At 35.7% G+C, this 16,858-nt stretch overlaps 1 protein-coding gene across 4 annotated transcripts in view; it reads left to right on the top strand.

The window, feature by feature from the left end:
• The window catches only part of NCKAP1 (NCK associated protein 1), a 61,201-nt gene that overhangs the window by 17,581 nt on the left and 26,762 nt on the right, over positions 1-16,858 (top strand). For 2 of the 4 annotated variants that reach the window (XM_055811976.1, XM_055811974.1), the window contains 14 exons: positions 5,500-5,586; positions 5,796-5,852; positions 6,852-6,994; positions 7,083-7,173; positions 9,374-9,511; positions 10,249-10,297; positions 10,770-10,926; positions 11,512-11,568; positions 12,096-12,192; positions 12,383-12,489; positions 13,608-13,740; positions 15,214-15,295; positions 15,734-15,792; positions 16,562-16,707. In XM_055811976.1, the coding sequence (XP_055667951.1) occupies positions 5,500-5,586; positions 5,796-5,852; positions 6,852-6,994; positions 7,083-7,173; positions 9,374-9,511; positions 10,249-10,297; positions 10,770-10,926; positions 11,512-11,568; positions 12,096-12,192; positions 12,383-12,489; positions 13,608-13,740; positions 15,214-15,295; positions 15,734-15,792; positions 16,562-16,707 (1,403 nt within the window). Of the gene's footprint in view, positions 1-5,493; positions 5,587-5,795; positions 5,853-6,851; positions 6,995-7,082; positions 7,174-9,373; positions 9,512-10,248; positions 10,298-10,769; positions 10,927-11,511; positions 11,569-12,095; positions 12,193-12,382; positions 12,490-13,607; positions 13,741-15,213; positions 15,296-15,733; positions 15,793-16,561; positions 16,708-16,858 lie in introns of all 4 variants that reach the window. The other 2 variants (XM_055811975.1, XM_055811973.1) reach the window with 1 other exon arrangement.

The following is a 16,858-nucleotide window of genomic DNA, read 5'->3' as shown; positions in this document are numbered from 1 at the left end:
TTTTCCAGAACACACTGAAGCAGTAGTTTAGTAAATAAAGCATGAGTAAAGCCAGCTAATGAGTAACTAGTCTCTGTTCAGCTTTGTTCAGCAGTTGAGATTTCTTATGCTTGAGGATAGAATGTGCTAATAATACTTCATTTCAGAAGAAATTGCAAAATACCTGCAACAAATAAAACCTTACTTATATTTTTACTAAAACATCATTCGGAATTGAAATTGCTTCGCTAATGCCATGCCATGATACAACCATACCTACTGTACTGATTTTGCACACAGTAGCATCTCTGATGTCTTCAGTCATTACCTGCATTAGACTGACTTCACAGCTTAGTGACTTATGCAATAATATAATCAGAGAATAATATGTAAAATGTTTCAGCCTAACAGCCATTTGAAAGTGAGCATTTTTTCATAGCAATTCCAAAAGGTCATGTGAAATCCTGAAATATCTAAATATCTTTACAATGTTTCATTGAATAGAACTGTCATAATGTAATTTAATTTTTTCAATATCCTAAGTGCTGTCAGCAGTGGTGTTTATATTCATGGCTTAACCCTTGATTGTGCATGAGTTAGAGATGGAGTAGCATCTGAGTGCAATTTATCATTATTTGTAATAAATCATTGTAGTACACTACTGTAAGTCACATCAGGCTATACGAGACACTTGTCAAGGCAAACCAAAGTAGTCATGCTCACTCTTGTTGCTTAATAATGTATGTAATACCTGCAGAGGAGTGAGCATGTGTAATACCTAACCTGCTTGCTGCATCCATTAAAACTCCCTTTTGATTTGATGCCAGACAACTCAAGAGCGTGGCCATTAAAAACCAAAGAAACAAAAACCTCTCATTAATACCCAGACAATATTTTAGTAAAGCAGTGTTACTGAGGTGACATTCCAAAATCAGTTTTCATACATTTTAAATGAACAGTTCTTTCATGATTTCATGACATAAATGTTAAGTATACAGACAGCTAGAGACATGTGTCCAAAACATTTTTATCTATAGAATAGCACAGACAAGACTTTTATTCTATAAATAATTGCCTCAGAGATGTCAAGACTTGTGGCCAAAGCTTGTATGATACAGTAATATGTAATGAGCCTGGTGTAGGAATTACTGTATGAATTTATGTAAAAGAAAGTGAGACAATGAGGAAATGTTCTTGTGACTGACGGATCAGTTTTGGTCAGTTTTTAAAAGAGGAGCCTCACTGCTCTGATTATCTGCCATTATTAATAATAATATGGTCAACCCTGGCAACAGGAATAGTTGTGGAGGGTCGTGAGTGGCTATTTCCTTTTCAAAATAGTTAACTTAGTGCTAGAAACTTGCAAACAAACAAAAATAGATCTTGCAGTAGAAATACATTAGTTAGTATACATGCTAAATACTCTATTACATCTTTTTATATGCAGCGTGTCACTTCAGAGGCTGCTTGTAATTGGAAGTAGAAAACCCAGGATATGTCCATCATTGAACAGTTTAGAGAATTGAAAACTAATTTTCTTCATTTGATTAGATCCTTCTCTCTCCCTGCGATACTGCTATGGATTTTGTAGGCATAGAACTTTGTTCGAAGGAATTGAATTTTGAAATGACTTGTGTTTTTAAAATCGTCTAAAGACTACAGATGGTAGGCATAGTGAGTATAATAAAGGACAGTAAGAATATTGACAGGGATTATTTACCCCTATCTCCAGAATTTTAACAGTCAGAATTTGTAATACTGTTTTCTGGGGCTTGTATTCCAGCTAGTAAGATTAAGTTGATGGTGTTTTCTCTGAGGACGTGGTAATATCTATGGTGTCGGTTTGTAGAAATCAAATAAAAGCGGTAGTGATCATACTTGCAGGAAAAAGATCACACTGGAAAAAAAAAGGAGAAAATTCTGCTACCTACCATCTATTCCTAGATTACGAAATAAGACATTTATTCACATGCTACTGCTATACCAGTCAAATAAATATGATAAAGCAGTTACAGAACTACAGTTACCCTCTGGTTTTCCACACATAAAACTCTCTGAACAACCTTTTCTAGCTGTCTCGTATTATTCTTGAGCCTATTCATACTGTTAATGTGCCAGCATCTGTGTCATTACTTTCTTGTCTCTGAGCCATTGTGTTCACATAAGTGAGGCTGTCTTGCACTTCCTGATTTGTTTTTTCGTTTCTTTTAATGCGCTCTGTGTACATAATCAGTTGCGTAAAAATTTTGGGGATTTAATATGAAGAAGGAAAAGCATAAGACAACTCGGTAAAGACCAGTTCCTTCTGTTGTCGATGGCATGCCTGACAGTGTCAGCTTCTCTGTTATTGAAAATCCTGGTTTATAAATAAGTCAAATATGATTGGAGATCTGCTACTTTGTTAACAGAGAAAATAAATTATTTCAGCTTTTTTATCTTGCTATATTATGCTGAAATTTCTACAGCTTTTCATGTGTCTTAAATCTAATTAACCTCATTCAACAAAAATACTGTTGTCCTTGTTGGTATAATTTGTACTCCAAGTTCTTTAAGAATAAATACAACATTTATGTATAACCAATCAACAAGGCATGGTTAGCCATTGAGAAAATAATCTTTTGTCGCTAGTAATGTTTTAAGAGTTATTTCTTCAGCTTACTCTATTTTAATACTTTCATTGAATACTGGAAGCAGAAATCTTTGCTGATAAATGGAATGGCAGGCTAAGGAAAAAAGCTTCAAACCAAATACAAAACGGTGTTGCACCAGCTATTTCTAAACAGCTGTTAGGAAATTAGTAATGGAAAGTTTTGTTGTAGTGGGTGTGGAAAGAGCTACACCCACATTCCTGAGTGATAAAAATGCAAATAAACATCCAAGACGCTACATGCTGTGAGCTGTACTTCTGAATATCACCGATCAGGCAGTGCTGTATTACTAGAACTATTTGCACTGTATTGATTTAACAGTGATTATGGCTGAGTTCTACTTTGATATTAATACTCTAAATGAAAGTTTACTGACACCTTCAATGCTGAGAGTTCAAAGAATGAGCACCTTAACTCTGTACAAAAATTTTAGTGTCATTAAGTATAAATATTTCTGGGAATGCAGGTAACTAGTTAACAATGCACGGCACCAATTCCTTAATCCTTGGTTGAGCATAATGAATACCTCCCTATATTCTCTTATTAAATATACAGCTTCACAGAATTTCTGAAAAATTGCTATTTCTTTTACAATTATAGTTCCCAGCAGCATTTCCCTTTTTGCCGTATCGCCCCACTTCATTTATTGTGGCTTTGAAATTGTCGTGTCCTCCACAAGTGGACACTTGGTTGCCATTTGTAATACCAAAACCAGATGTCATGTACAGCAACCTGTAACCGTCATAGTCTCCCTTAGCATTGCACCTTGGTGCTTATGAGTAAGGATTGCAGTAGGAAAAAGGTTGTTAAGGCATATGTGCATTTGTAATGTAAGTTTTGGATTTGTCTTCTCTCTGTGCTGGAATTAGGCTTTATTTCTGAATGATACAGTGTGGTCTGTTCCAGAAAATTCATGAAATGACTTCTCAAATTCATATGATTCATGCTTATGTTAGTTGCACAGAAATAAACCCTGTTTCTGCATAGTGTTCTAAAACCAAATCACTGGCAAGAAGTACCTCAAGCGATAGGGCCAGGGTGAAGATTAAAACCAGGAGCTGTAGGTGATGAATTCTCATTGCATAATTGTTGGGTGAGGAAGCAGCCCTGGAAGTACAAAGTGGTCTTTCTTCTGGGGAGGTCCTGAGTATAGATGCAGTTGGCCCGAAGGTGGCTCTGCACGTGATGATGCTGGATGCTTCATTCTCAGAGCATGAGGCAGTTAAACTTCAGGGTGTACGCTGGGAGAGGTAGTAGCAAATTCTTACTGAGGATCAAAATAAAATTTATAGAACTTACATTTGAGAACAGGTTTTTGTACAGCAGCAGTTTAAATGGAAATAACTGATGTCCTAGCCCATGAGATTATCTGAAGTTACAGAACGAACACATGTACTTGCACCTATTTTTCATTTAAGTCTTGGCTGATGTCTGTGTGAAAGAAGCTTGAATATTATATAGGGCAGTCATTCAAAGTCAGGCCTTCAAACTTAAATCCTTTGCACTGGTTTGAGTAGGCAGAGGTATTTTATAATGTAGCCATTCCAGTTTGCTCATAACTCTCTGTGTATGCCCGTCTTCCTTGACTCGTGGAGGTCTTATCGCTCAACGCCTCTAAAAATTCAGAGGAAAGAAGCAAAAATCATCTTATATGTGATACCCAGTGGTGGTCTGGGAAGTCTTATTTTTTTCAATTTAGAGGAATTAGTGCTTTACATAAAACAGAGAAGGCAGAGCACAGCTTTATAAAGAAAGGGAGATGAAGCATATTCAGTTCTAACCTCCCATATGAAAATAAGCTAAGCCATTTGAAACAATTCATTTAATGTTTTTTATAATTGATTGCTCTTGTTGAGAATAAAATCCTATTTAACTTGATCAGTCTTTAATTTAAAATCTTGCAGATTTTTGAACGGCCCTTATTCATATTGAGTGTTATGACTGCTTTAACTCATTTCAGTTCATATATCAGGAAGGAGACAATTTGTAGCTAGATACTGCAAGTTAAGTAATTGGATTCTTGCAGTGTTCTGAGACTGTAATACATAGACAAACAGAATGGCTGTTCAGTAACAGCTGCTATTTTTGTGTTCTTAATTGCAATTAAGTGGTCGGTCTGGTTCCTGACAAAAATTTTGAAAAATATGGAAATGAAATCATATTTTAGTTGGTTTTAAAAAAAATAAAAAAAATATCTGTGAACTATTTTATGCCTTTGTATTCACATTTGCCTCTTTCATTTTATCCACCAGTGTCTAATGCTAGTGTTTTGCTTCTTTTTTTGTTTCTTTATTTTGTTGCTTTTGTTTGAATGTATTATTGTGTTTATATGGAACTGGTCAAAGAACCGTTACTGTATTTTATGTTTGTATCTACATTTTATTTTGCATGCTTAACGTGGCTTTGCCTGGATATTCTTTTTGGTAAGTTCAGAATTTAAAAGCATAATGTTTTTCTGTAGTAAAGTTCGTAATCTGCCACCTTCTTTTCTCCCACCTCAAGTAATGTTATTTTTTTTGTCATATGGATTTGTGCTCATGTACTGTTCTGCTTTTGCTAATTACACATAGGATAACACTGTTTTCCTAACTACCCATTTTCATCTCTAGCTGAGCTAAACAATATGACTTCGGTACTAATGTGTACTAATTTGACTTCTATCTTCAAAGTATAGTGGCAGCTGTTAAAATTATGTGGTCTGAGAACTCTGTGTGTATCTGAGATGCACAGAACCTCAGCCTTAGAAAACCATGTTAAGGCTTCCTTGTGTAGCCTGATGGTTACTCTGCGCTTCACAGGTATTATTTTTCAGCAGTCTTCGGAAGATCTTCTAAGAACAGCATGCATGTTTATGTTTCTCTTTTAGCAACAGCTTGCTCAGCTCCAGAAAGAAAAATCAGAGATTCTGAAGAACTTGGCATTATACTACTTCACATTTGTTGATGTTATGGAATTTAAGGTAAGATATTACAAATATGTCTGTTGTTTTGTCACACCAGGTTTCTGTATTTTTATTTACGAAATAACATTATATAACAAAATAGCTGAACTTGTAGGTCTGTCCTTAAAGAAAACCAAACAACAAAAGTCTCCATCACTAAGCATAGGAAAGTGATTTACTTAGATTTTTTTTTTTTTAAAACTAAAGTTATTCCTTTGTTTTTCAAGGACCATGTTTGTGAGCTGCTGAACACTATTGATGTTTGCCAAGTCTTCTTTGATATTGTAAGTTTCTGGGTTTAAAATTTCAAATGCCAGTTAAAAATGTTTCTAATCAGTCCCATGTGGAAAACTAGAAGGATTTGTGTATGTTAGCCCAAGAAATATGACATCTCTAGTTATAAATGCAAGAAAAATAAAAACGCTGCGATGTTCAGATCTCTGAAATTTTATAAAAGCTTGAAATCAGGAGATAGAACATTTTAAACAGGCTACTGATGGACAGTAGTAACAGCGTTGTCTGTTACCAGACATACAGATCTTTGTGTAGTTTTTGCTTTATTGCGTCTGCAAGTTGATTCTTAGGGTTTACTGTCATCTGTATGCTTAAGCCACTTAGAGCTCAGAAGACAGGAATATTACTGGTGTCCACCTCAGCTATGTGAGGAGGTCACTTTTGGTGTTCCTAAAACAAGTACAAAAGCAGCTAAAAGTGTTATTAATAAAATGCATAACTAAACCCCAAAACCCCACAACCAAACACTGGAAAACCCCAAACCAGAACCTCAGACACCTTTTCCTCTTGGTTTCTGCTTGCTTGCTTAATGTTCATTTCTAGTTTTAGTCGTTGCTGTAAATTTGGCTGACTCAGGTTCATAATATGAAAGAGGAGTATATATCCTGCGGAATTATGTTACCAGACCAGTGGGATATGTGCTAGCTTTTTACATTACAGAGTCTTTTAAAAATAAAATTCATAGGCAAAGCACTTGCTGACTGCTTAGTAACATCCAAGGAAAGTGTTCCTATTTGTCAGCTAACCTGTGACACTTAAGCCTAAAAAGGATTTATTTGCTTGCTTGCTTGCTTGAATGCAAAGAGTTCTGGGAATTTGAGTGACTAAATTTAAGATTATACAAAGCCTGTATGTAACCAGAACTAAAACTTTGTTCAAGACAGTCCAATGTATTTAAAAAAAAGCTGGAAATTGGTGGAAAGGTAAGGAAAAAGTTTTATGCTTGTTTCTAAAAGTTTTAGAATGACGATTTACTGTTTTTTCTCTAGACTGTAAACTTTGATTTAACAAAGAACTACCTAGATTTGATTATAACCTACACAACTCTAATGATACTGCTGTCTCGAATTGAAGAAAGGAAGGCTATCATTGGACTGTATAACTATGCCCATGAAATGACACATGGAGCAAGGTAAAAATCTGTTATCTAAGAAGTGTTTATAATAATAATGATCATAGTAACAGCTACACCTGAGTGAATTGTTTGTTGTTGCTTTTAGTGACAGAGAATATCCACGCCTTGGCCAGATGATTGTGGATTATGAAAATCCTTTAAAGAAAATGATGGAGGAATTTGTACCTCACAGTAAAGTATGTAACTACTTTTCACAGGCACACAATAATCTTAATTGAGGGAAGCAGAGAGAAAAAAGTAAATGTGCAAGAGTTTGTTTTGTCAAAGGCCAGTCGGTATAAACTTTACAGGTGATTTTACTTACAATGGATGTCTAGGGCTGGGGATTGATAACTGATCAAATAAAAACTGATCAAATAAAAGAACAAATACAGGAACACTAGAACCTGTTGGTAAGGTTCCATTTTATTCACTAAAGGTTAGGAATTGATTAAAAATCAGTGGTAGGATTTGAGAATACCTACACCTGTGTTCTGTTTTGGTTTACAGTTTGGAATTAAAGAGCTTCCTACTGTTTCTGTGAAACGAGTTTTTTGCTGGTTTACCATCCTAGATTAATGTGTTTTTTCTATTTTGTAACCTGAGGGTTTTTGCTTTGGATTGCCCTTACACTGGGGATCCTGGAGGTCACCGCTGTCTCTTCACTAACAGCTCCTATACTCAAAAGCTGACATTGTGTACCCTGCTCAGTTGACTTCACTAAGTTAAATGACCCCAATTCCTTTAGCATTATCTGTACAAATGTTTTTAAGCTTGCATTCTTACACAGCTGGTTGTGCTGCAGTTTTGTGACGATTTATCAAGGCTGTGTTTTCATAGGATACCTTGGAAAAGTGACAGAAGCCTCACCAAAGTCAGTGTAGATCCTGTTTTATCAATTCCAGCTTGTCCACGAGGCTTGCTACTCTGTCAAAGGAAGCTAGATTTGTTTGATCAGTATTGACCAACTGTTACTTTTAAAGGTGTTAATTTCTAGCTGCTTGCAAATTGATTACCTAACAACTTATTTTGGAATCTTTGGCAGGAGTTTTAACTTAAATACTAAGTTATTGCCTAAAGTTTCTAAGGTTTGGGGTTCTTTTTTCTTCCTATTTTGAAGTCTAGGTACTGGTTGTGTTTTCCTTCTCTAGTCCTCTTGAGATTTTTCTTGTTTTCCTTAAACATTTTAAGGTAGTCACTAAAAGTTCAGAGAGTTTTCCAGCTATTTCACTAAGTTCTCTGAAGTTGAAATGGTTTTGAATACTTCTCATTTGTCTAAATAATCTGTAATCTTACTTTTTTCTTACACTTCCCTCTGCATGATTCCTGTTTTGTTAAGATTTATTTAGCTAAGGAACCCATTTGCAACTTATGTTTTCTCGTGCACATCTTGGTAAAGATGCTTTACTTTTCAGTATTATTTTTGTTCATGCACTTGTATTGCATAGCACGCCAGTCCTTTCCCGTGAAACATTTTGTAAAGCCATTTTTTGGTCTGATTTTTGCTGTTCTGCTTACTCTATACAAGAGGTATAAATTGGGGTCAGGCATCCCTTCAGGCACCGTGCTACAGAAGCACGCACTTAGGTTGTACTCTCATGGAACTGCACACTTAAGTTGTCCTTTCATCATCTCACTGCTTTGAAGTAAACCTGACAGTAGTTTAATCCTTTAAATTAGCTCCAGCAGATGGGGTGGGTTTCCCCCCCCAGCCCCGACTGACCTTCTTTGCTGGCATAATGCTTAAACTTGGCTCCCTGAGGACTCATACAAGCACCAATATTGATGCAAGAGAGAGGGAAAAGGCGTAGGACCACACTTACTCAGATAAGCTTTATCTGCTGTGAAGATGCTCCTGTGGACAGTAGCTGCTCAAAATAATTATAATTTGTTAACAAAGAGGGAAGGACATATGAAGGACTAAATAAAGTAGCAGAGAAGGAAACAATGCAATAATTGGGGTGCTTGACTAAATAGTGAACAACTTCCAGTTGTACGTGACAGATTTGTAGTTCCCTATTGATTTTTTTCATGTCCTCTAATTCTGAACTCAGAAATTCTATAACTCTGATTAAAAATTAAAAAAAATAATAATCAAACCTTCCTGCTTCTCTCTGTTCTTCCCTTACCCTGAAATAGTCTTTATATGTGAAATAAACTAGATGCAGTGGGTTTTAATCTCAAGTTTAATTTCAGGACTAGTTCAGTAAAATGTCTTGATTATTGTTAGTAATCATACTGAGAAGATAGCACTACTGGTAAAATAGTACTTAGTGTCTCTTGTGCCTGGAGTATGGCAGTGTCAATATACAGCTCACAAAATGAGGTAAAGAACTTGCATATTTATCCAAGACTGAGCCTTGACATATTCAAACTAATAATTGATCTCCTTTTTAGTCCCTTTCAGATGCTCTGATTTCACTCCAGATGGTCTATCCTCGAAGAAATCTCTCAGCTGACCAGTGGAGAAACGCACAACTACTGAGCCTTATCAGTGCCCCCAGTACAATGCTTAATCCTGCACAGTCTGACACAGTATGGTCTTTTAATTTGTGTTACATGATAAAGTTAAGCAAAGTTTTCCATAAAATAATGTGGGGGGTGTCATTTTCTGTTTGATTACCTTTATGTGGCTTTTAATCAGAGAAGTAAATAGTCTGGTTAGGAGAGCTGAATAGTTCAGTACAGGGGAAGAGCTTTCTTGCGTTAATTAAAGCTTCTCTTGTGTTAGCTCATGCCTTCGTTTCCAGTATTTAATAACCAAAAGATGAAGAGAAGCAATGTTAACTTCTGCAGTGTAGAAGGAAGGGGTCCTGCATAATCTCAGATGTTTATGGGCCAACAGACCAAAAATCAGAACTGATACTTTCTTTAAAACCTTTACTGTTTGCATTTGCTACCTGAGTTGTGATATGAATGGTCATCTTTCTGAACAAAATTCAAGCATTAACAGCTGTCCGGTTGTGGATAGTATATGTCAAAAGCCTTTTGTTCTTAAATATTCTTAAATACAATGTTTGTGAAGCTAAACATTTTGTTAAAATTTGTTCACTGTTTTGTTCAAGGTATTGGAGGGTATGGAAGCTGATTTAATGTTCAAACCATCCATTTCCAAAGGGATTAAGCAGTGCTCTGTTAGTAACCAGCAGCAGTCTTCCATGATTCCTCAGCATTTAAGGCTTTATTTCTCTCGTTTTCTAAAGAGTACTTCTCATGAAATGTATTGTCTTTTATATAATAAGTTTGCTACAAATTACTGTTTTTTCCAACAGATGCCATGTGAATACCTCTCACTGGATGCAATGGAAAAATGGATCATTTGTGAGTAAAAATTGGCTCATGGTTGTATTTAAAAAAAAAAAAGTTAACATTTGAAGGATTACTTACTTTTCTGTACTGTTCAAAAGCTGTTGTATTCATATCAGATTATAGGGAACTTGATTAAATCTCATTTGTACGTATCAGTGAAGTTAGAATTCAATGCATACTGCTAGAATGGAGTTTGTCAGCAATTTATTCCAGACTTTGACTAAAACTGAGGGCTTGAGTAATTCTAATGAAAATAGCAGCATAGTATCAGCATTAAATAATTCATGTTACAAAAATATTACAACAATACCTCCACCAGAAGAGTGTGGGTTATTTTTTATATGAAAAATGCTGTTATCCATTAAACAGTTTGTTAATGAATTATTTGAGCTATTTAAGAGAAAATGCTTTATAATCTCACTGTTCTTTTACTGTCTTTGTGCATCTGCTTTGTGACATCCATCATCAATGTGAACTTTTGAAGTTGGATTTATTTTGTGCCATGGAATCCTAAATAGTGATGCTACAGCTTTGAACCTTTGGAAACTTGCACTTCAAAGCAGCTCTTGCTTGGCTCTGTTTCGAGATGAAGTATTCCATATTCACAAAGCTGCAGAAGACCTGTTTGTAAACATACGAGGGTAAGTTTTCATTCTCTTTTTCTCCTTTCAGAACCTCTTGGTTGTTTTGAAAATGTTACTTCTACTTCATGTAAGTTTTGCTTAAGGATGGTCAGTACACGAACGTTTTTGCGTAGTAACTCGACAGTTTCTTTAACGCGTAACTTTCAGGAGCCTGATTTCATAACCATCATGCCTTTTTTTATCTTTGTTCTGGAAAAGTCTGGTGAATCAGTCTCTGAAATGGCAAAAGTTAAAATAAACGATTGCACCCGCAAATCTTAATCTAGTGGAGAGAAATGATGCTGTGAATGTAGAGTTTGCTTGAAAAATTGCATCTGTCTGCCACTGTTTCTGCAGTATATCGTATGAAAACTCAGAGAAACAAAGTGGAGACCTTTATCAGTGAACACCGGGAGCACTTCAGTAGAGGGTATTTTTGGTTTGGGTATCCAGTTTTGGCGTTTAGCTCTGATAAGGGAAATAAGTCTTGTGTGAGCTTTTTGCTGTATCCTGCTTGCTGTGGCAGTGCAGTTCCTCTCAAGTCCCACTCTGCTGTTCCTAAATTGATACTTACTACCATATTGGATTGTTTTTTACTTGTAGCTACAACAAGCGTATTAATGACATCAGAGAGTGCAAAGAAGCTGCTGTTTCACATGCGTAAGTGCCTTACACAGTTTTACTGACACTTTAGTGTTGGTTTTCCAAAGTTATAAAGAAGGTAGAAACAGCATTTGTTGAATGCTGAACTAGTTGTGCATTTTGAAGCGAGATGATGTACCAATTGTTCTTTTAAATCTGAAATTGCTTAATTCCATTATCAACTTAACTTCCAAGTTTTAGATTATTTTCTTATGTTATCAGGATGGAAGCATTTAGTTTATTTACCCTTTATTTTTCTCTAATTAATGTGAATGCAAATAACATAGAAATGTTTTAGTGGAGTCAAGTGCACAGTATAGAGCAGGGACAGAGAGAGAACTTGGGTTTGAATTGAACCCTACTTCAGTAATATACAGCATTGGTGGTGGGGATGCTAACTTTAATTGAACCACATCCTTTGAAATACTGAACTTTTGAAGCTGGCATGGTACGAGCTGCCTGTGCTAGGGCTTAAATACTTGGGAAAATCAAATGTTCTGTCCTTAGCCCAGTGAGTGATGTCTCAGTTTGTTGTTTTGATGCAGCGGTTCAATGCATAGAGAGAGACGCAAGTTTTTACGTTCTGCACTCAAAGAACTGGCTACTGTCCTGTCTGATCAGCCAGGCCTGTTGGGTCCCAAGGTAATTATGGTTCTTGTGATTTGTGTTTATGCAATCTTAGAATGTGTTTCTCAGTGATAGTATGACATTCAGTTTGTTTGAGGGAAAAAAACCCCACTCTTAGAGAGAAAACCTACTTAGATTTTAAGATTTGTTGTTAGAGACTAGTTGCCTCTTAGTGGGCACAAGCTAACTGTTGTATCTTTTTCAGGCACTTTTTGTATTTATGGCATTATCCTTTGCTCGTGATGAAATTATTTGGCTTCTTCGTCATGCAGATAATATGCCAAAGAAGAGTGCAGATGATTTCATAGATAAGTATGTTAATTTTTACTGTGATATCTTAAATATTTATGAGAATCTCACAGACAAAATGCATTTGAAGGCAAGGGAACCTCATAAAAAGGTGGCTATATAGAAGAGCTGGGACTGCTCAGAAAATCTTTACCTGGGTCTGTTAAGCTTCCCATCAAAACATAGTAGTATTGTGTTAGAAATGGGAGCACATCAGTGAAAATTGGTTTTCTGCAGAAAATTTCAAAAATAAAAATATTTTGTAAATTTTTTATGCATTTTTTCCCTTTGAATAAGCAAAAATAAAGCTTTCTTGTGTCTTCAGCGTTACTGATTTTTGCATTGAGCAAATCCATGGTGGGGAGAAGGAAACTGCCAAAAAGCTTGATTTTTTCATTTGTAGAATGTTGCTTGTGTTGTAGCAAAACTGTCTTTTCAATTGGGTAAGGTTTGTTTATATAATACAGCATTAGTTCATAATAAACAGAAGGTAAAAAGTGGGATTACGAGTGTGGGTGGATAGGCAGAAGACCATGAGTTATCTTTGAGTTGTTTTCAAGATTACTGAACACAAGACTGAACTGGAAGTCTGTATATTGACTGCAGGAGTTCAAACAACTGACATTGTTGTCACAAGGCCATTTTTACAGCTGGAGTAGGAAAACCTTGGGTTTTCTTCACTGAGTTTAAGTGCTGGGGAGGGATGGAGGTCCCAGAGCCTCTCTGAAACAACCTGTGCAAGTATTTAACCATCCTCATGGTTTAAGAAGACAGTATAGAAAAGCAGTTATTACAGTTGTATTTTTCAGATTTAAACACTTGGAGGAAAAACATTTTTTCAAATTGAGCATTATAGAAGGGCTTCTTACACTTAAGCGAATGCTTACAGAAACCTTTGAGGATTACTGTGATGATGTCCTGCTAACTTCTGTTGAGTGGATTTTACCTTGCAGAGAAAATAACCAGCGTAGACTAATTTATAATGTGAACAAATACTTTCATACAAAAATTACGTATTAATAATAGTTTTAAAAGCAAGGTATAGGAGGAAGTCCCCTTGAGAAGCATTCCGCTGATAGAAATCGGGTTTAATATTTTGGATGCTTCACATCTGTGAGCTTTTCCTTGTCTTCTTTGCCTAGACACATAGCCGAGCTAATATTCTACATGGAGGAGCTCAGAGCACATGTGCGAAAATATGGACCAGTGATGCAGAGATACTATGTACAGTATCTCTCTGGCTTTGATGCAGTGGTCTTAAATGAGCTTGTTCAGGTATGGCAAGGCTGTGGGTTTTGGGTTTTCAAACGCAGACTTTAAAAAGGGCTTGTTGTCCAAAATGATTTCATGAAGCGTGTCCTGGCTTATGGATTTTGATGAACATTATGGAATACGTTACTGTTTAATTCTGGGATTTCGAGTTGTACTTCTGGTTCCTAAATGAATACTTATTAAGCAGTGTTATGTTTAGAGACAATGAAACAGGTACTGCCACTGAAGGAGTATTGTAGAAACTTTTTCTTACTTGGCCTGACAAAGAGATGATAGGCTTCCTGAGCTGTTTTGGTTTTATTTCCTAGTGACCACTAGATGGAGTGCAAATTTTGTGGCTAGGTCAGCTACTCAAACCTGACAAGTTTGTACTGCAAGCTTTTTTGTTGTGTTCAAAAATTAATTTCAGACTTCAAGCATTATATCAATTGCCAGAAGGTGGAACTTATGTACTCTACTATCTACTTAAACAAACTATTTGAACAGTTTAAATACCAGTTTGTATTACTGTCTAAATCATTAAATGTAATGGAATCCTTGGGTTTACTTGCAATACCAAAATATCTGTATTTGGGGTTTTTTTTGCTTATAACTCAAAAAAAAAAAAAAATCACGAAAAAAAATCTGTTAACCTGTAAGTATACAGAGTGACAGAATTAAATATTTTTTACACTTGTTACTCATACCTGGGAAATTACTTCCTAGATTCAGTGAATGGCTTCTAAATGCTGTACAAGTGGCACAAGCATCCTGTGTTTAGCTAGGATAATCCTGAGGATCAAACTGTGAAATGAAGAAAAAATAATTGGCTTGAATTTTAGCTGTACTTAATTCATAATGGGTATCAAGCACAAGACAAATGATTGAGTGATAATTTGGATTTTTCAGCCTTAATTTCTGTATCGTGTTGTTTTAATAGAAATATGACTTTACTAGTTGCTGAAACTACTTTTTCATGACCTTGCATTTTGTAAAAATGGAAAACTTATTAGCTCATCTTTCAGGTGGTATTAATTGTTGAAATCAATGTTAGTAAAAAAAACTGTTGAGAAAGTTTTGAGATGCTGATGCAGGCTCTGTTAAATCCTGCCATGGGCATATTTTATTTGCAGACAGGTTAGGTGGCTAGAGAGGTTCAGAAAAATGTTTGGTGCCTGATGTTTAAGAGCAAAATGTTTGTTGTCCATTTTGTAAATGACTACAACCTGAAAATGCATGGGCACGTTTACTGACAGATTTTTCTGTTTTGAGCAGATGTTGGTTTGTAAGCAAGCTTTTCTAGATATTTGTCATCAACCAATGAATTAAAAAGTGAAAGCTGAAAGCTGTTAAATAGCACTGTTTGAAATATGCTAATGATTAAGCTACCCTGTGTAAGTTCTCGTACATTTCAGACTATAGCTGATAATTTGGGCATGGGTATTGACACTGTCTCATAAACCAAGTTTGAAATAATAGCAATGTTATTTATTTTAGAATCTTTCAGTTTGCCCAGAGGATGAATCAATCATCATGTCCTCTTTTGTAAACACAATGACTTCACTAAGTGTGAAACAAGGTAAGTTTAAATGAATTTGGGAAAACAGTAACAGAATGGCAGATACCTCTTCATCACTTTGATTCATGCAATCAGTAAAAGCAGATAATTTGCCTAAACTGAATTTGTTCCCTTGTTTCTTTTTGGTTATGGTACCTGCTTCTTGTTGTGTGTCCCTTTTCTAGGGCAGCTCTATGTAGATAGAGCTTTTTGAAGAATGCTCTTGGGAGGTAATCCTGCCTTTTAATTTAGAAAGCATATTACATGTATTTTCATCTAGATATTTTAATTTCTATCAGCGTGACTGTGCTGGATTGAAATACTTAGGTAGAAGCATGAAGTTCAGTACCGAAGTAATTCTTGAGTACTTTGGGTTTTTTTAGAATGTCTGACATAGTATATCTGAATTTATAGTTGTTTACCTAAAGGTTTTATGTTCTGTATTTTTCCCTGATTCAGTTGAAGATGGAGAGGTATTTGACTTCAGAGGAATGAGATTAGATTGGTTTAGATTGCAGGTAAGACTTTGTAAATATATGTGACAATTCACTAACTTAAACCCCAAATGTTTCATAAATTACTGCACTTCTAGATTACTCTCACGCTGCAAGTGGATAACAGGCTATCTTACAGTAACCTACTCTCTTAAAATCAAACGCTTAAGCAGATAATTTGCTACACTTTAATGTAATTTTGTCTGCATTGCATACTTTTTGCATATCATTCTTTGGGGTGTTTATAATGGTTCGGAAATAGAATGTGTTGAGGATGAGCAGTTTGCTGGCAGCTGTGCGCTGTACGGAGTGTGATTCAGTCTGCCCAGCCAGGGGAAGGTAAGAGACTGTGAGAAAATAACATTCAGTTAGATTGCTCCTGTGCTTGCAGTAACAGTATCTTCAATTAATAAAGGGGGAGGTACTGTTTAGACTGTAAATGAATTGTTTCAAGATCAGATAGCATGTAATTTTGGTATTTTCAGAACACACAAGTCTCTTTCTTGCTTTCCAAAATCTGATTGTTAAAGTAGGGGTTCACAAGTGCACATTTGTGTTTTGTCAGTACATTTGTTCTACGGTTTATCTGTGAATTCAAGTGACATTTGGAGACTTTGTGGAGAGGCAGTTTACTTAAGTTATAGCAGAAAGATAAAATAGTCTATCCATGGTCTTAAGTACACAGGCAACTTGTGCATAGCGTAATCGGTATCTTAACATTTGTATTGGGCAGTAGTAATGGAATTTACAAAAAAGCGGCTGTAGATATAACAATTTTCTTGTGTCTTTCCAGGCCTACACCAGTGTTTCTAAAGCTTCACTTAGTCTTGCAGACCATAGAGAACTAGGAAAAATGATGAACACAATCATTTTCCACACAAAGATGGTGGATTCTTTAGTGGAGATGTTGGTTGAAACCTCAGATCTTTCTATATTTTGGTATGTTACTAACCTGACTGTAGAAGCTTTTTGGTTGGTTTGTCCTTGGAAGTGTAATTTTTAAATAGCAAAAGCTTTTTATTATTTATTGTTTGGTTGGTCCTTGAAAGTCTAATTTTTAAATAGCAAACTCTGTAGGAAGATAGAGCAG

Source organism: Falco peregrinus, chromosome 8 (genome assembly GCF_023634155.1).
Source record: "Falco peregrinus isolate bFalPer1 chromosome 8, bFalPer1.pri, whole genome shotgun sequence".
Taxonomy (NCBI): domain Eukaryota; kingdom Metazoa; phylum Chordata; class Aves; order Falconiformes; family Falconidae; genus Falco; species Falco peregrinus.
The sequence above is the reverse complement of the archived record's forward strand: the minus strand, read 5'-3'. Positions and strand labels throughout refer to the sequence as shown.